General features: G+C 39.8%; 1 protein-coding gene across 2 annotated transcripts in view; it reads left to right on the forward strand.

Annotated features, from left to right (window-relative positions):
- The first annotated feature begins 20,618 nt into the window (after positions 1-20,618).
- The window catches only part of SPOCK3 (SPARC (osteonectin), cwcv and kazal like domains proteoglycan 3), a 162,965-nt gene continuing 158,369 nt past the window's right edge, over positions 20,619-25,214 (forward strand). The window contains exons 1-2 of one of the 2 annotated variants that reach the window (XM_063156251.1): positions 20,619-20,667; positions 20,835-21,011. In XM_063156251.1, coding sequence (XP_063012321.1) covers positions 20,835-21,011 — 177 coding nt within the window. In that variant the 5' untranslated portion in view covers positions 20,619-20,667. Of the gene's footprint in view, positions 20,668-20,834; positions 21,012-25,214 lie in introns of those variants that run through there. The other variant, XM_063156249.1, reaches the window with a different exon arrangement.

Below are 25,214 nucleotides of genomic sequence, written 5' to 3' on the forward strand. Positions count from 1 at the left end.
AAATAAAATATACTTTTATGATAGTTTCTCCATCGATTTTCCATCAATATGCCCACAAATTGTAGAAACATTTGATTCCTTTTTTCAGTACTAAATAGTGTAATTAACTAGTCTTTTTAGAAGAAATAATCTCAGACTGTTGCCATGAAAACCTCCTTTAGTGATAACGACCTTATTTAGTCAGAAAGTAAATAGCTTCAGTACTAGGACTTAGATTTAAATTACTTCTACTCTTGCCTACCAGTTGTCTTTGAAAATACCATTGTATATTAATTCCACAGCACTTGGATGTATCACCCTGCATTCTAATAAAACAATACTTTATGCTTTCTACCTCCATCTTAATTACATTCATGTGGCAAGTCTTCAAAGTGAGTGATAGTTCCAGTGAAAATGTGGTTGTTACCACGGAGATGAATTCAAGCTTTCCAGCTGTTATGCATCTACAGGTAACTCCTCACATAAACAACCCACTAGACATGGAACAACCAGAAAACCCCAAAGAGTGTGTGTGATCTAGCAGTATAGGTGAAGTCTTCAACATACAACAGCCTGGAGAAAGAGCAAAACCATATTATTACATTTCCCAGCTTTTATCATATATTGTGTTTACCAAATTGTGATCAAGGAAATGTTTGCACAGTTCTCAACTGTTTATTGGGTCTTTTTTGGTTCTACCTGATGTGATAAACTTCTCTGTGAAACAGATATGCAAATACTAGGTTAAAAAACATTAAGAACTGTTATGGTATAATGAAAAATGTGAAAATTAATAATTTTTATATTGTACAATCCCACTGTTTTTATGCTGAAAATTATTGTATTTTTAAATTATATTTTGACAGGAAAAACATGCAGCATGGACTTCTGTAATGTTGCATGGAAAATCCAAGCATCTTTTCAATAATATGCATATTTTGTATGTGCATTATGGACTTTAGATTGAGTTACAAATTTGAAACATCTAAATTTGTTTTGGACTCTGACTAAGGGATAAGTTTACATTGTTAATATAGATGTCATAATAAGTTTTGAATCATGAAATATTGACATTGAAGGAAGAAATTTGACTGAATTGGGAAATAGAACTGGCTAACCATGTTTGCGCTTGGTTTAAGCTGTTTCCAAATGGTGTGAGGAAAAAATACAAATTGTCATTACATTTAAATAACAGTCATTGTTGAGTGTAATGCTGTTTAACTCTCTCTTATCAGTTGAGAGTTAATTTCTCCAGTTACAGTAACTAAAAGAAACAATTATCTTATTTCTGCTAACAGCTTTCAGACTTCCTCTCTTCCATCTCTTTCACACAGTCTCTTAAGAAAACTTGCAAAGTCCTTGCCTTACAGATAACTTTGTTGTCTCAAGCAATGATATGCATGAGGCTATTTATGAAAGGAGAGATCATTCCTCTTTAGTTGGATGGTGGAATTGGAATTTGTCTTAAAATGAGAGGTTTTCAGGGGAAAGAAAACGTATTCAAACCAATGACAAAGAGGGTGTAAAGAGAATGACAAGAGATGAAATTATGAGTAATCCTCAAAAATGAAACAGTGCAACTTCCTCTGAGATTGCAAGGCATCTTTTTTCCCTTTTTTACAATCTTGATAATACCCTAGTTGACAGTCAGGAGCAAGAAACTCCTGAAGGCCAGGTTTTTGGGTGCTGAAAATGACCTTACTGAGGGGCTAATGGAAAGAAAGCTAAAAAATCCTGTGGTGGATGAGTACTTTTGGAGATTTACTGCTTTTCAGTTCTGCTCAGTCAAATTTGCACTCTTCTGTTAAACCATAAGTCTTGATTAATGGAAAGTTTTGATGATCTTTTACTTTGGCACAAACATGGTTTAATATTTCTTCAAAAGTCCTTAATTCACCTCCTTTACTTGAAGAAAACTGTCTGAGAGAAGGTCTTGTTCACAAACGATAATGCCTTTCCGAGTTTTGTTAATGTTCGTTTGCAAGGAGTGTTTGTAAAGCTCAATCAATGAAGACTGCATTAGGTGAGACACTGGAGGGATTAAGGGAACAGAGAGAAGTATGTATAGCACAGCTTATCTGGGAGGCAAAAAGCAGCTTAGTAGTGCTGATGTACTTTTTCCACTCTCCAGAAGTTGTTTGAGACCGATAGCTGTGGACAGAAGTTCAACAAGAGGCCAACATTTTGCTGTGCCTGAGTGGAAAAACCCAGGTACACTCAACCTGATTGAATTACACGTGCCTCTCTAGAAGGTAAGCCGAGTCTGCTATGCACTGTTTCCTGTATTGTGTTCTGGAAGGATGGAGCTTGTTATTTAAGTGCTTAATACTGCATCCAGAATATCCAGAAGCTAAATTTAGCAATGTCAATTTGAACTCTTGGGTTTGGTGTTTTTGCTGGCAAGAAAGAAAAACATACAGGAGTAAAAATGTGTATCTTAAAAATAGTATTGCATTTTTAGAATCGAAGTCTATTTTATGAAAAATTTAATGGAATTTCTCAAAATGGTTTACTCATCTCCAAAGGCAAAATTTAGAATATTTTATGCAGCAAAATATAAATTGCACACTTGTAGTATGTTTTGCATTCTGTGATTGCTTTGAAGGAACATCTGTTCTGTGAGGACTATTCAAACTTTTTAGATGTCCTATTAAAATCTTAGAGACTCTGAAGCATGCTAATCTTGAGCCAAAGAATGGGATGAGGAAGGAGGGACACGTTGCCTATTTTAGCACCATGTTAGTGTCCAGGCCACTAGGGAAAAGCATGTCCTGATAATAAAGTCACTGAATAGTTGGAAAAGGTATTACTTTAATGTAAGGAAACTGATAGACAGATAGATGCTTTCTGCCATTAAGATAAACTTTCAAAAGTTGCACATCCTTCTGGCAGCCTGGAGGACAAAGTAAAGTGCTAATACAAGAAGAAAGGAAAGAAAGAGCTTTAGACTCCCATTTTACATTTAAGCAAAATTTGTTATACGAACTGCTTTTGTGATAAAAGTCCATAGTTAAAAAAAAAAAAAAAAAAAACAACAACAAAAAACCAACTATATGCACAGTACAACAGAACATAATTTCTATAAACTTGCTGTTACCTCTATTGAAACCTATGCTCTCCAGCCAGGGAAAGACAAACAGGATTCCAGAAAGATCCCCAAGGTTCTAAAAAGTCTCCTACAGTTACAGTCACATCTGTACTGGGAAATTCTGCCAGTAAACAGGTAACAACAGCAGGTGCTGATCTAGATGTTATATGTGATTTATCTCCTTGTTAAAAATGAAGGAAGAAATTTCTCAAGAGGAATTCTGTCAGGAGATTTCTGTGCCTACCATACCTTCACCTAGTTCACTGTTGGGTAGAAACGCTTCACCTGAAAATTTCAGGGTATTCTAATCCAAGGAGTCATACATAGTTCCTTTTCCTGTTAAAATTTTATCCCATATCTAGGCCTTTCCTCCCATGGTCGCCTATGACTTCCCTTTGCCCTCTCTGGTCTCTCAAAGGTAGATCCTGTGTGGCTCAAAGTATTCCCATCTCCATTCTAGAAACAAGTTGTGTGGTTTCTACGGCATTTCAGTCACTAAACCACTATGTATTATCTTGAGAATGAGAAACATGAAAGTAATGAAAACCTGCCATTGTTTCAGGTTCTATCATCAGACACTTGGCAACTTGTTCCGCACCCTGTGAGCTGGTGCTTCTAAATTTGTGGAAAAGAGTTTGGCAGTATTAGGAAGTATTAACAATATATTTAAATGTGTATGTGCAAATCATTCAAGTATGGAGCTTGCCTCGTGAGACTCTTGAGGATGGAAGCACTACAGGACAGAGGGGAAACAGGAAGCTCTGTACTGAAACATGCCAGTGCCTGAGTGGTTTCCACCAGGATGATAGTTGGGCAGGTGGATATCACATATCCTCTGAACAGAGAGAGACATAGCTGTCCCAGGATTTTCCTGGGAAGCTGTGAGAAAACTCAGAGGATGAATTCAAACATTATCTCTTTTTCTGTAACTGTTGTTTATAGACATGATTCTCCAGAGTGTGCTATTTATAGTTTACCAATAGTGTGAGAGAAGATTCCTAAAGACCAATGAGGTCTTAGGTCCACCATTGTTTCCATAAGAACTGTGTATTTATAATAATAATGTGCTTTTCATGTCTTCCGATGATGGAGTCACTGTATCACCTTTGTCTGTCCCTGATACTCCTTTGGTGACAGATGGAGATTCTGAGTCCCATGAAAAGGTGTTTCTAAACAATGCAGAAGACAAGAGCTAACACCTCCCGAGACATCAGAACTGTGTTTAGGGGTACATTGAACATGTCAATCCCTAATGCTGTTTGTGTGTACAAAGTATTTTTGAGAGTACAAGTGAAGCACTGGGAGATCTGGCTGATAGTAATACTGTCGTTATAGACCTTGTCTGCTGTTTCACAAATGGGGAATATGACATTGTTATAAAGAAAAAGGATTAAAATGTTAAGTGGAAAGAATAAATATAAATCTGACAGGAAGCTGCTCCTTCAACAGCTAGACAGAAGTTATAGAGGCCTTTCATTTAGTGACTTAAAAGAATGCCTTAGTGCCAGGCATCCCTCATATATTGTGATGCAGCTCCAGCAGAGTCAAAAATGGGTAATCATTGTAATTGCTGGCTGTACTTGGATCAAGCATACATAGTAAATGATTTGCAAAAGCCTATTTTAAATTAAAGTTCTGATGCAGTATGTCATTAGACACAAGCAATAACATTGCCCAGACACATTAACAATAAGTCAAAGCTTATGAAAAGTAGCCTTACATAAATTTCATATTTTAAAAAATTTGACTGTGAGCTTTTTGCTTAACTTTATACTATATTTGAACTCAACCCTGTTTTCTAAGTGACAGAGCTAGTGACCTGACTGCTGTCTTGGTTTAGGTGGATGGCTTTACTGCTTTGAAATATATTTCCTAGGCAGCTCAAGTGTAAACATTTCCACATATGTGGAGGTTTTGTGGGTGTCTTTGCAGAATTTGTCTTTGCTGCCCGAAAATGTCAAACTATCCTGCTGCACTTCTCATTACATCTCCAGACTGGGCTACTTTCTCCAGGAAGCATTTCTTTTGATCTCGCCTCCTTTGCCAAGTCAAAATTATGACCTGTACATAAATTTTCCTTTTGTATGAAAGTGCATTTATTATTAACAATGAATTTGCTTTCCTTAAATCTTTCCCACTAAATATTATCTGTAGGAAATAGTATTAAAAAATGTTCAGTAATTTTCCATGAAATTGCTAACAACTTTAATATAGCATCTGATTATATGACCCGTATATTTTCTTCATTAACAAGAAGCAGCCTTCCTCTTGCCATATAATCTGGTTTACTACACACACCTACATAGATCTGTTAATTTGTGACAGGCTTACACATTAAAAGATTGTTCCATTTCCTGCAAAGCAATTGCACATGCTTTCCAAGAACCTTAAGAAGATAAGCTGCTGTCACAGTGCTTTAATTCCAGCTTCTACTGTCTTCTAAGGAAGCAGAGATTTGCAGGGAAGACTATGGGACTTGGGTCTCTCGTTATGTTAGTGCAGGGTGACAGCACTGCTTGCTGCCCTGCTGTAGGATGGAAATGTCATGCTGAGAGGAAACACAGCTGATTCTAGAGACAGATCTGCACAGTGGACTTCTATGGGCACTAAAATGCTGGTCCAGCACAAGAATCTGCTGCATGGCTCTTACTGACACTCTTGCATTACCTTTTCAAAGAACGGCAGTCCTGAAACATGTCTGCAGTCACACTGGGTGCCAAAAAAGAGCTTAGGAGAATTGTAAGGAGAATGGGTTCTGCAAGCAAGCCTTCCAGGATCAAGAATTTTTGTAGGTATAACTAGTTACAGACTAAGGGAGAAACAGAAGCACAAATAATACACAGTTTCTCTAAATAAATATTTATGAAGGAAAGGAAAGATTATATTTTTAAAACGAGGAATGGAAAGAATTATTGCTAGGACGGCGAGCAAGGAGCAGAGTTGTAATTGCTCAGCTTTCACCCCCACCTCGACTGAGGTTCAGCGTGATTAACGCGGACCCCGCCGCCACCGGGGGGCGATGCTCTCCCAAGTACTCCGGGAAAGGCACAAATTCGCGTTCCGGGCTCTCCCGCCCAGATGTTAGCATGAGCATGGGTCTGTTTGAAGAAGTTTCTAGAAGTAAGCTTTAAAAGGTAATAATATTTTGGCAGCTAACTTTTAGTCACGTTCCTGGAATTCTTGAATCTTTGACAAAATTCAATTTAAAAATTAATTTAGAAACCACTGTGTCTTAAGGAACTGAAATGTTTAATGTATTCTCCTTGATTTCAGTTGATGAAGATTATTATTAAATATCTTATTCCTGCTTAAAACGCACAGATACTCTCATAAGACTGTCATGTTCCTAATCTTCATTGTCATTTTGTAACCATTAACCTAACATTAGTTAATACTTCCCTATTTATTATCCATATACTTTTGAAGGAATTTATAATTTCCTACTCCTTGACTTAAAGGAACAAAAGATAAAAGCTTTCCAAATGTTCAGAGTATATATATTATTTAACACTACAAATCTTCAGACCTTTTATCCAAACGTGTATTTCATTCCCTGCGAGTGCACTGGCATTGTATTCAGGACAAAACAACTTCATTCCTGCTGCTTAAAGCAGTTGGCTAGTGAGTATATCTGAATAGGATCCGAGAAATGGAGAAATTAGAAGAAAAGGGAAAGACCTGCCATTCAAAAAGTAAAAAATAAAATTTAAATATGGAGTAGTGGCACTATAAAACATGAATCTGTTATAAATCAAAACCCCAAAGATTTTGCCATTTACCTTTCAGTTTTGTTTACTGTTACTGTAACCTCTTAAATACCTCCCTCCAAAAATCTAATAAGGGATTAGAACAACAGGCATTTTAATCAATTTTAATCAATATGTATGCACACTTTTCAGAACAAGTTATGGAAAGGACAATTCTATTCTATTTTAAATACCCAGTTTATTATTAAAAGAAAAGCATTCATTGCATGTTTTATAACTCTCTGTCTTTTTAGAGTATCTATGTACGTGGCCTAAGATCAGGAATAATCAAATTCAAAACACAATTTCAATTTCAAATTCAAAGCACAATTTCACAACACTAATCTTTAGTGATTAGTACAGACTTCTGGCATTTGTAATGCTACTTGGTGTATATTGATCAATGCAGCCTATTCATTTAATGTGGAAGATGTAATTTGCTTCTGTTGTTCTAATTCTGTACAGCATTATCAGAACAATCTCTGAGAGGAGAAATCAAGATGATTTCCTAGGCACAAGTTTTAGGACACTGTATAAAAATGTCTGTGCCACGTCTCAAAATATTACCTATCCCCATAGCTTCTGTTTGGTCCCAGAACTATGGTCTGTCTTGGAGGTAATTTTCATGCTACTGAGATAGTTACAGATTGATGTCAAAAGTCAGAAAGCTCTGTCATTCACTCATTGCTGCTTTCTAATCTTCTCTTGGTGCATGATTCTCTCCCTCTTCCAGGGGTACCTTAGGTAAAAATGTAATTGTTTATTGTGAGTCTCTCTCAAAAAGAAAGGATTGAGTAACCCCAGTGTTACGACTCTGATTACAAAAAGTTACAGAGTGGTGAAGAATGGTGACATTCCTCCACCTTGATTAAAAGTCTTCTATCGTGTGGCTAAAACTGTTCCTGCTCTGTAACTCTGAATCTGAGGGAAACCCTGTTATTAGAATGAGGTGATTATTTGATATTGTTCTGATATTGTTCTGATGAGGCTGGATGCTGTGCAGGCTTTTGGAAAAAACTCAGACATCGATTTCATACAGCTAGTCCAGATTTGCATCCCTTAATGAATGAAATGCAACTCCTCCTTCAAAGGTGTTAACAGTTTGGAGTTTGGGTTCTCAAAGATGCTGGCAAATTTCAGTTCCTATGCTCTTGACTCTCCCTTTTACTATTGAGTTTATCATTCAGAGATACATATACATGAAAATTAAATTTCTGTATAGAATCCAGAACTGCACTTGTACAAAGAGGGAAAAAATCTTGAAAGGTCCATCCTTCTTTCTCTCTTACAATTTAAGTGATGACTTCTATTTGGTATTTAGAGAGACTATGCTGGGTATTATGGGTTTCTCTGAAAAACAGGCAGCCTCCTTCAAATGAATCCTGGAGCAAGGAAGGAGCACTCTAGGTTATTATCTGTAATATAGGGAAATTATGTTGCTTGCACAATGCAAAAGCAAATTTGGGATTCTTTGTGTTTACCTTGATGACACGAAGGAGAGGAGAATTATAAAAAATAAAAAAAAAGCAAAACAAACAAAAAAAACCTCAAAACCATAGCAGTGAGAGATCAGAATTACTTGCTGTTGTATCTCCAGGGTTGATATAGTTGAGATTGGTGTGATATATGTTAATATAATAAAAGTATAAATCGTAATAATTTATTATGGTGACATAGATATAAAACCCCCATTTTTTAAATGAAAATAAAAAAACTTTTTTGTTTTTAAATGCAAAATTTTAATACCATGTTGTGTATTAACATACCATTATTTTACTCTAATAAACTGGGAAACTATTGGATACATAATGTTTTAAGCTAACAAAATATTCCAACATTTATTCTTTGACGAGCTATTAATTGAAGGCCAACTTATTGTCTGGTAGGCAGCCTAGCCACGTGCAAAGTGAGAGGAAGGGAAGAAGGAAGTTTCATCAGCTGTGTCAATACATTTCTGAATTTCTGTTGAGCTCTGTAGGAGTCTCTGGAGGAACTGAGGTCTGCTGGTGGGGTACTGCTGAATCTAGTGGGTAGCTTGGTGGGTTACCATCACACTGACAGCAGCATCTTCACTGCTCTCCAGAAAGGCACCATAGCATCACAAAATAACTGTAGAAAAGCACGTGATCCCTACTTAACAGCAGAAAATTTCAGTAGAAATGTTAAACCTGTGACCTAAAAAATCTATTTAAACCTAGCTGGATTAAATTCCGGGTAAATCACAGACCTTTAAAGCCCTATACTTGTCAAAGAGAGTGGAAGAGGTTGAGAAAAGTCTTCTCCCCACTTTCTATGCACAGCCTTTGGCATACTATGTGCTGTGCTAGGGAGAAAATGTTTGCTATGGATGCAGAAAAACTGCCATCTCAGAGGGATTTAGATTTGAGATTGGAATTATGGTAATTCTCCCCATGGTATCTTGTGCCCTTTGAAACAGATCACCCTAATAGAAAATCATCTTTAAGTAAGGGGCATGCAAGTCTCCAATAGATTTATAAATTGCTTTCCAGACTCCTCACAATGTGTACAATATTTCATTCCTTTCACATTTTTTTCCATGTCAAGTTGAGATGAAAATCAGTGTCCTATAACTATTTGTAGAATCCAAACTTTAAAATTATTTTCCCTTAAAGTTCAGTGTTTTAATTGACTTGAATTGAAAAATTAATTTTAACTGAATGTCAAATTGCATATATTGGTATCTCTAAATTACTTTTTTATTGCCTAAACACTATGTTCCTATTCTGTCCTATGCTCTACCTAAGAAGGCAGATGGTTAGAAATTTCCAGGCTCTGTGACAAAACATCATTTACAACTTGTTACAGTCTCCTTTGAGGTTCAGACATATCTGGCCCACAGAGTCCAGGAATCAGAAACTTACTCTTTGAAATACAGAAACTAAAAATTGCAGCCAATTAATTATGACTTTTTAGTAGGTCACCTCAATTTTGAAAAAAAAATTAAATCTTTCAATTTGGTTGGATAAAGTGTTAAATTTTGCTGTGTGAAAATACCCACAGAATAAGCAGTATTAGCTTCATAGAAGAAGAAATTATTTTGCACTAACACATTTTAGCTGTTTACCTGGATTATTTGTTAATTGAAGTGCCATGGAACTGGAGTTCCTTTCCTGTGTTCCTTGGTTTATTTTCTGGTGGTTTGTGGTTTATTTTGTTTGTTTATTTTTATTTACTTTATATGCTTTTTTGTTGTTGTTGTTGTGGAGGCTTTGTTTGTTTGTTTGTTTAGAAAATTTCCCCTGATTTTAATGCATTAATGGTGATGAAAAAAATCAAAATAATTACAAGAATGATCAAATGGAGAAATATATAGTTCTTAGATGTCCTGATTAAGACAAGCTGCCAATTGTGTAACACTGCTGCCAATTTAAAATGTCCAGTTCAGTACAGAGAGATTAGGCTAGAAACTGCAATTATCTATAAATTAGTGCCAATCTGCTCCCAGTAACTTCATCAGTCCTGGTAATCTGGAAGGCTAACACTTCTCCAGAGCAGTGCTGTTTGTTGTGGTCTTCTTGTTCCACATAATTCTCTGCTTCTGAAATAGACCATGTATATAATTGCTAAGATAAAATACAGCCAAAGCCGTTGCCTGAAGAAAGTGAGATAACAAGGGAGAGGTGAAAAAAGATGAAAAGGAATAGGCAAAAGAGAAACTATGTACCTGTATTCTGAAAAATCACAGAAAAGAAATTAATTGGAAAGAAGTGATTTTGAAAGACAGGAAGTTACAGAAAGATGAAAAGGTATCAGACGTTTTAATAAATGAAATTTCTCTGAAGAATTTTGCCATTGTGGGGTTTTTTCCTGCAGTAAATTTTATATTTTCATAATTTAAAATTGGGTAGAAATGTACAGAGGCTCTTCTGAGTTATATCCTAAAATACTATTTTTTTTTGCAAGATTTATGATCAATTTAACTTACTTTAAATTATACAGAAGGTTTAATGATTACAGCACATTCATAATAAGAAAAGAAATGTCATTTCAGAGACCTAGACTTTATATGGAGGTTATTTGTAAAGAAATTGTACTTAATTGCATAGCCTCCTCTCACTTCTGACTGAATTGGTAACAAGGTAAGACATACAGCATGTGTGATAGTGCCTACAGGCCCAAAACAAATTAACTTAATGGGCACAAATGTGTACTCCTGTCAAATTATGTATTTGATTAGGAATGGTCTTGGCTTCAACTGTACATGTGCTTTTGCAGAAGAAAAATAAGCCAGTTAACCCATGTAATTCTGAAATGTTTTACACAGGTCTAGAAGCAGAGCCAAGAATAGATGTGGTTTGTGATTGAACTGTAAAACTGAGATTCCTCTTCTGTTGTAATACAGATTCCTGTAATGCTCACACTGCTCCAGAATTTATCATGGTAACTAAGCAAAGCTTGACTTTCATAGTAAATTTGTTTTGAATATGTGCAGTACTCCAGATCAACATCAAGCTGGGTGGGAGTGTTAATCTGCAGGAGGGTTGCAAGCTCTGCAGAGGTGTCTGGACTGGCTGGATCAATAAGGCCAATTGTCTGAGGCTCAGCAAGGCCAAGTACTGGGTCCGGCACTTCTGCCACACCCCCATGCAGCCCTGCAGGCTTGGGGAAGAGCAGCAGGAAAGCTGCCTGTTGGAAAAGAACCTGGGGTGCTGGGGTACCAGCAGGGTGCCCAGGTGGCCAGGAAGGCCAGTGACATCCTGTATCAGAAACAGTGGCATCAGATTGTATCAGCAGGACCACGGCAGTGATTGTCCCCTGTACATGACACTGCTGATGCCACACCAGAGTCCTGTGCTCATTTCTGGGCCACTCACACAGAAAGGACACTGGGATGCTGGAGCAGGTCCAGAGAAGGGCAATGGAGATGGCAAAGGATCTCGAGCATGAATCTTAGAAGGAGCAGCTGGGGTTATTGGGCCTGTAGAAGAGGAGGTTCAGGGTTTATTGCTCTCTACCGCTGCCTGAAAGGAGGGAGTAGCCAGGTGTGAGTTGCTCACTTCTCCCAGGTGACAAAAAGAATCAGCTTCAAGCTGCATGAGGGGAGGTTTAGACTAGATATTAGGAAAAAATTCTTGATGGAAAGGGTTGTCAAGCACTGGAACAGGCTGCCCAGGGAAGTGGTTGAGTCGCCATCCCTGGAAGTATTTAAGGCATGTAGATGTGGCACTTACAGCTGTGGTTTGGAATGGGCTTGTCAGTGCTGGTTAATGACTGGACTTTTTATCTTAAACATCTTTTCTATGCTAAATGATTCTATGATTCTACGGTAAAGAGATGTTTTAGGTGGAGATAGCATGGTGATTTCAACCAAACTGTAAGTAATGTGACCATCTTTAGCTAGTTCCATAGGTTAATTAATCAGCCTACAGTTAGTCAATAAAGTATTGCATTGTAAACCTGTCATCACTATAAAATACAGGATGCTTGTGGGGAAAGGCCTTTGCTCAGTTACTGACAGAAGAAAGGGTCAAGATCGGTCTATTTTGATCAGCTTAGCTTTTGCTTTTGTGAAGACTTCTGTGCAGACTTTGGCTCCTTTTCAAGTTGTAAACACTTATATCTTTCAGAGTCATGACATTAGGCCGAATTTGTAGCTACCCATCTTTGATGAATAAAAACATGAGCCTTGTTTCTTTTATTTCTCATGTAAAACATTTTGATAAAGGATAGCTTTCTTTATAAATGACACCTTATTGTGGACATTTTTAGATATTATCAGAATTACTTAGATTTCATTAAATCCTCTGTTACAGTCCCAATGGCAATTAATACATTAGAAGTGTCTAATATGTATGCGCTCTATTAAGAAGATAAAGTTTGATAGGATATTTGATATGCAATAATCAGTATAAATCCAATCTATGTCCAGTATATAATAACAAAATATGTTGCATCCAATTGCTTTGCATTGTGCATAAAACATTATACAAGTAAACATTAGTTTCTTAATAAATAGGATTCAAAAATCTGCAATATGAACTAATATAAAGCAGAATGTTTCTGTATTGGATAAATTGGAATAAATTCATTTCAGTATTTGACTAAACCTTGCCATTCTGATTAGTGTTCTGGCAAAACAGGAAAAAACTAACCCCACTTTTGCAGAAAAAAAATCCACCCCAAAAAAACCCCAAAGAAAAGCAAAGTCTTAAATTGTGTTGAAAACCCCCCATGAAAACAGTGTCAAGGTTAGAAAATTATCATTAAATAATTTTCCTGCTTGCTACCTTATATATAGGCTAGACCTATTGTTGAGAGAAGCATTCAAGAATTTCAAGAACACTGCCTCTTCAAAATAAGATGTAAGAGCAGACAATGGCTTGTGGTCAGGCAGAGTAAATATTGGGAAGGAGATTAATTAGCATGCCAAAAGAACTTTACTAAGATGAGGAGGCTACAATAGGGCTGAAAATCTCCAGCTGTGCAGAACCCTCAGGAAGGAGGAAAAAGTGGTAAATGAAGAATTAAAAAGGGTCCCCTACCTGTTTAATCAACTGCAATGATTAGAATAATTAATGATTTTTCAAACTGTGTTGCAGAGACATTTCTTAAAAGATGCTGGTAATTTAAATAGTAAAGAAATCTGTAGTGTATTTCAGAGAGGAAATTTAAAATAACCCCAAATTCTTCTCTTATGTAATATGCTTCTTTTTTTTTTTTTTTCATGTTATTTTAATTCTTATTCAAAAGAATGAAGAGCTAAAAGTTTCATTACATTTCATTACACATTTCATCTTCAAGTTTTGTCTGCACTAGAATTAATTGCCCAGGTAAGTTATACAAGTGAATTTGCAATATTAATCTTAAAACTTACTTTAGGCTTGAAAATGCATCATGAAATAAGGGCACCCAAACCAAATATACCTTTCATATCATATTATCACCCACAGTACCTTTTGTTCAGCATAACTCAAATTGTACATCTATATTTCTGACCAACATATTTGAGGAAACAGGAAAATTCAGTGGGTAAAAATAGGAGCAGTATCACATCCTCTTTGCTTATCCTTATTTCTCATTTCTGCCTGAGAAATAAGAAACATGTGGAAGACTTTCTTCAGTCATACTCTGGAAAACATAAACTATAGGGGGTATGAATTAGAAAACTACTGACCTACTCCATAAACTTCTAGAATGATTAATTACAGAAAATGGCGAGAAAGAAATTTCAATAAGTCAAAGCTCACAAAGGGTACTATGTCCAATCCAACTTCTGAATTGCTTCTATTGAGATTTTATGGTGTGAGATGGTTAAAACACATCACCATCCAACGCACAAATGCCAACTTGATGCCCAACATTGTTTGGTGTTTTAATAAAGCCAGATCTGAAAATTCAGCCACAGCTCTTGAAGCTGAGTACTTCTACACAAGGAACATGTAAAATGGAGATGCTTAAACTAGGAAAACATCTTCTCAAGGAGATTGTGAATAACACAGGAAGGTCTTAACAAGCATTGGTTTAGAAGCTCTATCAATCTTATGATGTTTTGACTGTTCTGTTCATAGAAAATCTACTGCATACAGTGTTTGATTTGAGAGGGTGTGTCTGAGACTAGGACACAAGGAGACATTTGCCTTTTTCTGCAAGCTGCAACGTGTGCCAGACAAAACTCCAGGATAGGAAAAGTTTCAGATATTTTTTGATCTGCTGAAAACAGTCAGATGAGAGGAGTTCCCAATTTATAATGAATAAACTGCATCTAAAATAATTGATATGTTAGAGATAGAAGATTGTCCTTGGCATCAAGGCACTGCTTATTATTGTGTTGTAAATTTTAACATACAATTTAAATTGTTCACTGGACAAGAAAAGAATTATGAATTTTTGAACATCAACAAATAGAAAAATTCATTGCATGCTTTTCTAGAGACATAAAATTAAATTTGACCATGACAACTTAAAATATTCCATGGCCAAAGTGAAAAATTAAGGTTTTATCTCTAGAAAAGGTATTTTTCTTGACTAGGCTTGATCAAATCAGAGTTCCTGAGTTTGGCTGGGGAGGTTCTTCACTTTGTATTATATAAAAAGCCAGATCCTTCTGTGTTTAGCAAATTTGGATGAAGAAGAAATTCTCTTATTTTTGAAGGCCTGAGTTCCAGGATTTATCTTTGTGAATTCCTGTTGCAGCTGCTGTGGGTATTGGGGCTATACAGAACATCAGAAAGATTAAATGCAGTGTCAGGCAGAGATGCCACACCATTAAGATATTTTCTGTTGCAGTTGTAGGCTTGTGAGGACTTTGCTTAGACCTGTTTGGAGATGGATCTTCTGCCTCTGATCTTGGATAGGCCCACATAACAATACCTTATTCTGAAGTGTATGGAAGCTGTCCATAAAAACAGATGGATGTGTCCTTAATGCCGGCCATCTGAGCCACCATGCTCTCTGGATCTTTGTGGTTTCTGCCTTTTTGACAGTACTTGCTTTAGCAGAGATCCACAGGTGTTTAGCAATCTAATCAAATTCACGAAGAATGAGAAATATGAGTACCTTGGAGCATTTAGCCTCCAGGAAAAATATTAAGGATTGAATTGCAGTAATAGCAGAAGAATGGGGAAAGGCATAGAAGACAAATACACTAAACCTTGAAGTCTGCAGTGGCCTGAAGTAGAAGATGAATGTTAAAGAAAAATGAAAGATGAGTACTTCAAATCAGTTCAAGGCACAAGTAGCAAAAGTCAAGGAGAAGTTGAGATGCAGCTAGCAAAAGACATCAAGGTTAATAAGAAATAATTGCAAACATAGTATTACTATAAAGAAGATTAAAGGAAAGGATGAGTCCCGTTGTGGAGGAAGAATGTGGTAAGGAGAGAAATGTAAGAAAAAGAAATTTAAAACCTATGCATCAGTCATTAATAGCATGTAGTTTGTTAACTCAGTCATCACAGCAATGACAAGAAAAAGAAAGGGCTTAGAAAAGACTTTATCTGTAACAAATCTATTTAGTAATTTTTGTAAAAATGAGATTGTTCTAATCATCTTATGAACTCTGCCCCGAATATTCACAGAATTGTTTGAAAGGGTCTCAAAATTGTTAGTCATCACTTTTGAGAAACTGTAGAGAGCAAGCAGGTACCAGATGACTGTAAAAAAACCAAAGCAAATTAAAGAGTTTCTTTAAAAAAGAGACTTTCAAAAAAGTGGGTGAGAAAGGGTCAGAAAATGAAACTCTTGTCATTCCACCTTCAATTTCTGGAAAATACAGGGACTGTAATTCAGCACAGTATGTCCAAATAACTGGAAGATACCAAAGACAATCAAGCCAAAATAATTCATGTTTATGAAGTAAATCCTCTGCTCTGTTCAATGGTGTTCTAGTGTTCTAGACATTGATGATGGAAAAACCTCAATGCCCAATTCAGTGGGATAATTAAGTGATCAGAGATCTCAAAATCATGGTATAAGATTAAAAGAACAGGGTAAAAATATGGTAATAAACATATCATTGGGACAAAATACAGAGTGGGGTTACCATAGTTTCCAATATGGGGAAAGACTGCTGATCAGAGGAAAAGAGTAATTTGCACTTCATGTTTTTGGTGAATAGGATTAACCATAAGTTACAAGCTTGAATTGCAGTAAGATCAATTTGTTTTGGGTATTGGAAACCTCTTCCAAAATTAGTCTAGTAAAACCTGCTGACACAGATCAGTGTGGAGTTTCTACCACTGACAGACTCCACCAGTGGTGATTCTAGAAGTAGATTTGGATCGACATTTGCCAGCAGTGACAAGGAATTTCTGGCTTTGCCTGTGGGCAGTGGGATATCTAGGTGTTCCCTTGGGATTCCCTTCAACATAAGTTTATTCAAATATAATAGCACAGCCCTTGTAGTTAAAATAGTTTCAAAAAATGAACTCCATACTTAATTGCCTTAAGTGAACATATCCGTCATTTGCAGGAAGTGAGTAAAGCACTTTTGTGACAGTGTTCAGGGCATAAATTTCCTTCCATATCCTAATTATTTTTCAGCATGTCCCTTCTCTTCCATCAGTAACAAAGACAAACTTTGTCTTCCAATATATAGCTTCATGCATTTTATTCTCTTTTCATCCTTTTCCTTGTGCAACAACCATATTACTCACATCAGTATTCTAACTTGCAAGCATATTACCAGCAAGTATATTACCATCTTCATTGCTACCTCCCTGTAGGATGCATCAGCTACTCAGAGGGGAAGACACCTGAAAAGTTATTGTTCTAAATTAATAAGTCTTAATATTGAAATATTTGTTACCAAAAATTTGCAAAATAGATCATGTTTTGGAATCAAGAAGAAAGAGTTTTTTTGTTAATAACAACAATGCTTCTTGACTGAAAAATGGTGAAGAGCTATGAGGCAGAGTTTCTAAACTCTCATTTCAAAATCATGTTCCTGTTACCTTTAGTATTATTCTCTTACCACTGCTGCAGTAACAGATTCCCTGTCACATCTTAAAGATGCTATTGTTAAACACATCAGCATGTAACAATACAGTTACATTTTCTGTAAGAAATGTATGTACATTTCAAATAAAGAATATTTCTCAAGGTGCATAGATTTAATCTTTGAAGAGAAGTGAAATTATTGAGGAAAAGAAAAAGAAAAGTTGTTAGTTTTGTATCTTCAAAATGCCATTTCAATCAAGTATCATTGTGTACTTGAATAAATGGAATTACCAACTTATGTAAAGTCCTTGATCAGAATGAGGCTCTTAAACCAATTATGTGGAGATCAGAGTGGTTAAAATTATAAGGAATACATTTAGAATTATTAAAGACTTCAAATAGCTTGGTTCAGGCAAAATTACATATAATTGATCATTAGTATGTGTTGTCAGTAGAAACTGCAGTGATAGGTGTTGAAGATCACTTTTTAGACAAATTGCAGTGAAACTTCTGTAAAACTCGAACCATAAGAGATTTTCCCTTTCTAAGGATTTTTACTGAATGCAAATCTTAGCCACTTTTATTCCTCTTCTTTAAGTATAGAAAGATGAACAATAACTTAAAAGTACTAACTAATATTATCTGGAGGAAATTGTCAAAAACAGGTGAAGCAAATGAGAACAAAACTAGATCACCTTATTGCTGGGTAAGTGAAAACACAAATTCAGGAATTGGGATGATGTAAAAAAAGTTTAAATAAGTAATTCTTTAAAGAAAAAAAAACCAAAAAAACACATTAGCTTTATGGAGAACTTTCTTCTTTGCCAAAGGGCAAAGCAATTTGTAGGAAATTAACATTAAGACTGACAAGTACAAACTGGATTGTCAGAGAATGGTTCTGTAAAGTACTGACTCTATAACCCACCCTGAGCATAACATGACTGTTGTATTGATTCTTCTTTAGCCTCTGTGCAGTCTCTCTATCCCTTTGCTTTGAATTTTATGATTCATTTATTACAGAATATAATATCATTCTGGATAGGTAGCATTTTTAGAGTCAGGCACATAAATCCTAATCTGGCAATCATCCTCTCTGTCATACGAGTGACAGGATTTTCATTGATTTTAGTGATACAAGTTTAGGAACAAAATTGGCATGTATTATGTACAGTATGATGTAGGTTATTTGATTTAATTAGTACTCTACTACTATCTGTCTGTAGTTACAGTTCATGACCAAAATCAAAACTCTTTTAAATCAGTGGCAATCTCATAATCACTTCTCTTTTTGCATGCATTTTTCTGCCAGCAGAGAATCACTTGATGGACTTGACCCTAGTACCAGGTCTGAAAGTAACTCATATTTTACCACAGAAAACACTTTCAGCGACGACACTGAGAGTGTTGTGTACTTGATGTACTTGGCTACCTTGCCGTGGGTTAATCCTGGCTAACAGCCAAACATTCACCCAGCTGCTCACAGCCCCTCTCCCCAGCAGGACAAGTCCAGGAAGAATTGGAGTGAGAGAGCCCATGGGTTAAGTAAAACCAGGAAAACTCTTTATCGATTACTGTTGCAGACAAAACAAACTTGATTGGAAGAAGATTTATTGCCAATTAAAATAAAAATGTAACAGCTAGTGTGAGCAGTGCTAAAGGCAAAGACACACGTTAAAAGAACATTTTTTTTCACTTCTTTTTCTTCATTCTCTGGAATGAAGAGGCTCCTCTTCATTCCAGACTCCTCTCTCCCTGACCAGCACAGGGAGAATTGAGGGCACATACAGTCAGCGTGTAACAATTTCTCTTAACTGCTCGTTCCTTCTCACACTTTCCCTCTGCTCTGGCATGGCTTTCCAATCGGCTGCAGTTCCTCCGGAAAATGAGCTCCGGTCTGGGCTTGCCAGAGTTTCTCTGGATGTATCTATCCCTTTGTTCAGGCATGAGCCTGTCAGGGTCTGCAGCACTCTGCCATGGAGAGCACCTTCTCATCCCTCCCTGGCCCCGGCGTTCCCTGCTGTTCGTCACCGTTTCTGTCCCCGCTTCCCCTCCCCGCACGGCGTTTCTGCCCTTTCTCAGCGATGCTTTCACGGAGGCGCCGCCAGCTTTGCCGAGCGGCTCAGCTGCGGCCGCGATGTGTCCGCTGTGGGGCTGCCAGGAGCAGCTGCTCCCGAAGCGGGAGAGTCCCGCGCCTCTTCCCGCAGAGTCCCGCGCCTCTTCCCGCAGAGTCCCGCGCCTCTTCCCGCAGAGTATCGCGCCTCTTCCCGCAGAGTCCCACACCTCTTCCCGCAGAGTCCCACACCTCTTCCCGCAGAGTCCCACGCCTCTTCCCGCAGAGTCCCACGCCTCTTCCCGCAGAGGCCGCCCCGCAGCCCCTGCCCCGCTCCCTCTGCCGAATCCTCGCACCACGCGGCTAATACAAACCTAAAAAGCAGAGTGTTACTCAAGTCTGGGGAATAAAGGTAACATTAAAAATTAGATTAAAGAGGTCAACGGGATGGCAAATAGAAGTTAAAAATGGAGGCAGGAATTCTGGATAGGTAATTGATCTATTCTTGTCCCTTACTCAATTCTAAATTAAATTTAACTAATTCGGGAAAGCATGGTTGCTCATGGTTGTCATTAAAGACTTGGAATTAACCCACTCTTGCTTTTAAAAAAAGACAAGAGCAGAAAGAGAGGGAAGTGTGCACTATCCTTACGAAAGGGATAACACGGGCAGACAGCATCACAATGCGCCTCCATCAGCGCTCAGAGGCGCCCCGGGAGCTCGCGTCTGTCCTTGTCCCGAAGGCGCGGGAAGTTCTGTCTGACTGCGAGCTCTGAAGGATCGTGTCCGCCCGGGGCTTTGCGCCCATCTAACTCGGGCTGCGAGGCGCCAGCGGAGCTCTAGAGAAGTTCCAGCGGCATCCACCCCCACCTGGAGGAGGCGGCGGCACCGCGCGGCTGCTGCGGGGTCGGGCGGGGCTCGGCGGGGGTGTGCCGGTGCCCGGGGGTGTGCCGGCGCCCGGGATGTACCGGTGCTCGGGGCTGTGTGCCGGTGCCCGGGGCTGTGTGCCGGTATCCGGGATGTACCGGTGCTCGGGGCTGTGTGCCGGTGCCCGGGGCTGTGTGCCGGTATCCGGGATGTGCCGGTGCTCGGGGCTGTGTGCCGGTGCCCGGGGCTGTGTGCCGGTGCCCGGGGCTGTGCCGGTGCCCGGGGCTGTGCCGGTGCCCGGGACGTGCCGCTGCTGCCGGCCACGCGCAGTTCCCGGCGGTTCCCGGCGGGCGCGCGCCTCTCCCGGTGCGGCGCGCGGCGCGGCGCGGGGCGGGGGCGGGGCGTGGCGAGGGGCGGGCGGCGCGCGCGGCGCGGGAGCGGGGCGGACGGCCGGGCGGCCGCAGACGGCGGCGCGTGCGGGGAGGGAGCGGGCGCGGGGCCGCCTTTCCGGCCGCGGCGAGGAGCGCGGGGCGCGCGGCAAGGTGACGGGCTGGGCTGGGCTGCCTTCCCCTCCCCTTCCCCCGGGGCGCCGCTTGCAGGTGGGCGAGGGGCCCCGCCGCGGGCGGCTGTCCCGTGCCCCGCCGGCAGCCCCCGGCCGGGGTCGGCTCCGCCGTGGGTAACCCCCCTGCCCGTGTTTCCTCTCGCCCAGATGCTCACGGCGGCGGCAGCCTTGGTGTGCGTGTGTGCAGCAGCCTGGTGCAGCCCGGCGGCGGCGGCGGCGGCCGGGGGCAGACCGGACAGCGGCAATTTTCTGGACGATAAACAATGGCTCACGACCGTCTCCCAGTACGACAAGGAGGTCGGGCAGTGGAACAAATTCCGAGACGTAAGTTCAGCCCTTCCACCCTGCCAGCCGGCAGCCGCGCCCAGCCCGCTCCCGTTAGTTCCGTTCCTGCAGGGTGTAGGGCATCCCTCGAGGAGCGGGGACTGGGGTACAGCCTCAACTTTCCCCCTTCTCCCCGAATTTTAATTCTTAAATAATTGTCTGCGGCGCCTCGGCGAGGAGGCTGGGGGTCCCGCCGGGCAGCTCCCGGTGCGCTCCGGCGCGGAGCGGGCGGGACCGCTCGGCGTGCCCCGGGCCGTGCGGGGCACCCAGCCCGCACCTTGGGGCCCGGCGGCCCGGGCCGCGGAGCCGCTTCCCGCCCTGCAGGGCGCCGGGCGTGCAGGGGGAGAGCCGCGTTCGCCCTCCTTCCTCCCGCTGCCCGCCCCGATGCGGGAGGGGATGCGGTGGGGGCCGGAGCCGGGGCTCGCCGCTCCGCCGGTGCCGCCCGGGACAGAGCCCCGTCCCTCTCTCCCTCCCTGCCCGGGCACCTGGCAGCGGCACCGGCCGGCACCGCCGCGTCTCGCCGTGCCCCGTCGTTAGTGCCGGCCGGGAGGGCGGGGGACGAGGGGCAGCGCTCACGGCCGGGTTGCGGTGTCGGGGTGCGGGGCCAAGGCGCTGCGGTGCGCCGTGTCCGGAACGCCGTGCCCGGAGCCCCAGAGCGGCAGCCCCAGCCTGACCCGAATCTCGTCAGTTACGAAACCTGCCGCTGTAAGGTGGCTCTGTCCTCAGCGTGCTTCGCCTGTGCGCCTGGTTCGGGCTGTGTTTGCTGCAAGTTGAGTAAAACGCAACCTATTTTCAATAGCCGTTCACATTTCTTTGAGTGGAAAAGATTTTCTTTGAGCATCCTGTATCCTGCGTCCCTTGGTGTCACTTTTAAAAATCCGAATTCCAACCATGCAAAATAATTTTCTCTTTTCTTTACTTTTTAACGTACTGGATTTTGATTTGGTGTGAAGCATTGATTTGGTTGTAACTTCAGAGGCAACAGGTTTCTTCTTGTTCTACAGCCTGCTGGTGACTGCGGTTTGCTGTAGCAAACCAAAGTAAATGTCTCCAATAAGTCTCTTATTTTTCTGAGACCTGGGGTGTCTTGTGATGCATGTATTTTCTAGCTTGATGTCTGTGGGATGCTAGCTTGGCTGTTTATCTTAAGCAACTGGGAGAGAGATACCAGAGTTGTGGAAGAACTTATTTTCACAATAGTTTTTTATTAAACAGCCTGATTCTGGTGTTTGAGAGCACTTCCAGTCAGTAGTCAGATATTTTTGTTTGCCTTGAATATCTTAAAAATAAAAGAGCTTAGGTTCATGTGAAAAATACCAGTTCAGTATGCTGTGCATCGGCACCTCTGATTTTGGGGAAAAAAAACAAAAAACAAGCGAAAATCTGGTGCTGTAGAAATGTTCTAGGATTAAAGGCTGCTGCTAGAAAACTCCAAAATACATACATCAGTTATGGTTAGTAATTGGGCAAAGTCATTTATGTAAGGACTAACCTGCAAGGCTGAGGAAGCTAAGTGCTCTCTAATGCCCGTCTCCTGGGTGCCCACTGACGTGTGCTGTAATATTGGATATTAGCCAGATAATTTATTCTGTGACAAGTAGGTGTCCCCAAGGGTTTTAAGAGTGACTGCTTTGAGGAATACTGCATACTGATTCTTCTGAGGCAATTTGCAAATATGCTGGCTTATTTTTACACAGTATAAGTTTTATAAGGCTGGTGCTTCAGTGAAGTGTATGCTTTTATTTCTTGTGCAGCATGCTTATGTCCTATTGATTGGTACCCAGTCTGGAATATTTATTTAATATTACAAGGCTCTCCCTGTAAAGCATGGGTAGTTTTCAGTAATTCATAACATATAACTGTAAACCTCCCTCCAAAATTGTGTTAATCTACCTGTACAAGAATACATAAGAAAAATATCTTGTAAGAACACTTATCAATTATCATACTTAAATATAACATGGTGAAGAAGTTTTGCCATCCTACATTTTTATATAATTAGTAAATTTACTTGTGTGACTGTAATTTGTTGGTTTTGAAATTGTGATTAGCAATGTGATTAGTGATTCCAAAGTGGGCTCCTGTTAAGGAATAGGACAGCAGCATATGAAACATATGTAGGGATAACTGTCTTGCAGAGTTAAAATCAAGGTATGCAAGGCCTGTGTTTGTAATTTAATTCTCTGGTCAGAGTAGGATATTTTTTACAGGCTTTTGATGCCCTACAGATGTAAGGGTGAGATGGAATTCTGGTGTGAAAAGAAGTATTTAGAGGCTTAACTTAAGACTTAACTGACAGGACTGATTAATGTGAAAGATAATGACCCTGACTTCTGGCTCATTGGCTCAGTTTCTTAAGAGTTTTAGATCACAGTGAGAAAGAACACAGTCATTCAGAGAGGGAACCCTTACAGAGCCTGCTAAACCAGGATATGATATTTTATTTATAAAAAGCCAAAAGCCAAGCCATGCCTAAACCTAGCTCTCTTAACATACCCTAAAATGTCATTTTTGTCACTAAGTGTTATTAATGTGTGATTACTAGCTAAGATCTTTTCAGTTCTTTATACAGGCAGAACTGTAACTGACTTTTCATTTCTTTTGAAAGGTCTTGATAATTCTGACAAATCTGTTGAAAATAATGCAGTAGGTATAGGCAAGAATTGTGCCTTAACATGTAACAGTGGGAAACTAGATGTGTGTTAAAGGCTACCTACCTTCCCACTTCTTTTTCTTGAGCAAAAATTGAGAATGGTCCTGTTTTTAAATAGGAGACTTTCCATCATAAGATGGGGGAGATGGGATGTGTTAAATATCATCTCCTTCAAGTTGTGTGTGCAAATCAAACCATTTTGGGTTCTATACAAGGGTGCATTTACTTTTTGCCTGAAGTGTGGGGGAGGAAGAGTTTTCAACCCCATCTTAGTGCTGCTGCAGTCCAGTTGCTGAGTAGCTGCAACTATTCATGTCTGTCAGTAAAGTGAGGGTTGGTGTGTTTATTAGGGTTTTCCAAGCTGCCTGGGTAGGCTGCTTCAGCAGCCAGTGCTGTCAGGATGCTGGGAGGTTCTAGCCCATGGGAATGTATCCTCAGTTTATTTCAGGCTTGGGATCTGAGGCTTTTCAGTAGATGCTGTTAGGGATATCTTCTTCATTCATATTTTGTTATATTGATAGTGCTTTGTGGTAATGGTTTTATCTATGATGATAGCAGTAGACACTTGATAAATATATATATACATATACTGCAGTTTGTCTGAAATAAAGATTATTCCTTTTGAAAAATGTGATTGAGAAATGGCATTACATTTATGCTCTCCTACTTTCAACATCTTAAATCTTATCTAGCAAACCTTCATTACTCATAATGCTGTAAATCTGTGGAGCAAAACAGAGTATTGGAATATAGCAGTTACTTTTCTGTTTCTGATTACTTTCCAAATAGTGGTGGTGTTTTTAATCTTAGAACAAAACATAGTGGCTTTGTCATTTAAAATCATTTTGTGTTTTTATATATTTACAGTCAGTTGGACAAAATTGCATACAACCTTAGTTGTCTGTTGTATCACTATCTGAAAATCTTTCAGGCTTTTTCCAGAAATTTAAATTTTAATTTCTTTAAAATACAATGAAGAAAGAATCTATAGGGTAACTCATTTTAGTAATTGATATTTGTAAGGTGTCTCATGCATTTGTGTTCATTAAAAAGGCTGTATTTTATATGGTAAATTTTATCTGCTGCTGGAAGAGAGATGTTGGGTTTTAACTTGCTTGTTACAAGCAAGTTAAGCGAGATTCATACCTTTTCAGAGGTCAAAATTTAAGTGATTGCTGTGTTTTCAAATTTAAGTTGATCAATGAGCTCCACAACTCAACTGTGTCATAGTATTGCTACAGAACAGTAGGGTTGGTTGATCATTGGAACCAGCTGCATCATACTATAGCGTTAACTGTCATCCCACCATCTTAATATAGTTATCAAGGGTGCAGAAAGTAGAAGAAAATTGAACAGACCATAAAGCCAAGCAGCTAGGAAGAGGAAGGTTTCACTGGTAGTACCCCTTTTCACTCGGCTTTGCTGTGAGGTCTTCTCACATTGGCCATTGAATGTGTTGCCTTCTACATGTGGCAAGTTCGGGCAGCTTGGCTTCCCAGAGGAGTCTTTTGGAAGTATTTAAAGAGCATGTTTTTTCAATATTAGTGAAA

Source organism: Melospiza melodia, chromosome 5 (assembly GCF_035770615.1).
Source record: "Melospiza melodia melodia isolate bMelMel2 chromosome 5, bMelMel2.pri, whole genome shotgun sequence".
NCBI classification, from domain to species: Eukaryota; Metazoa; Chordata; class Aves; order Passeriformes; family Passerellidae; genus Melospiza; species Melospiza melodia.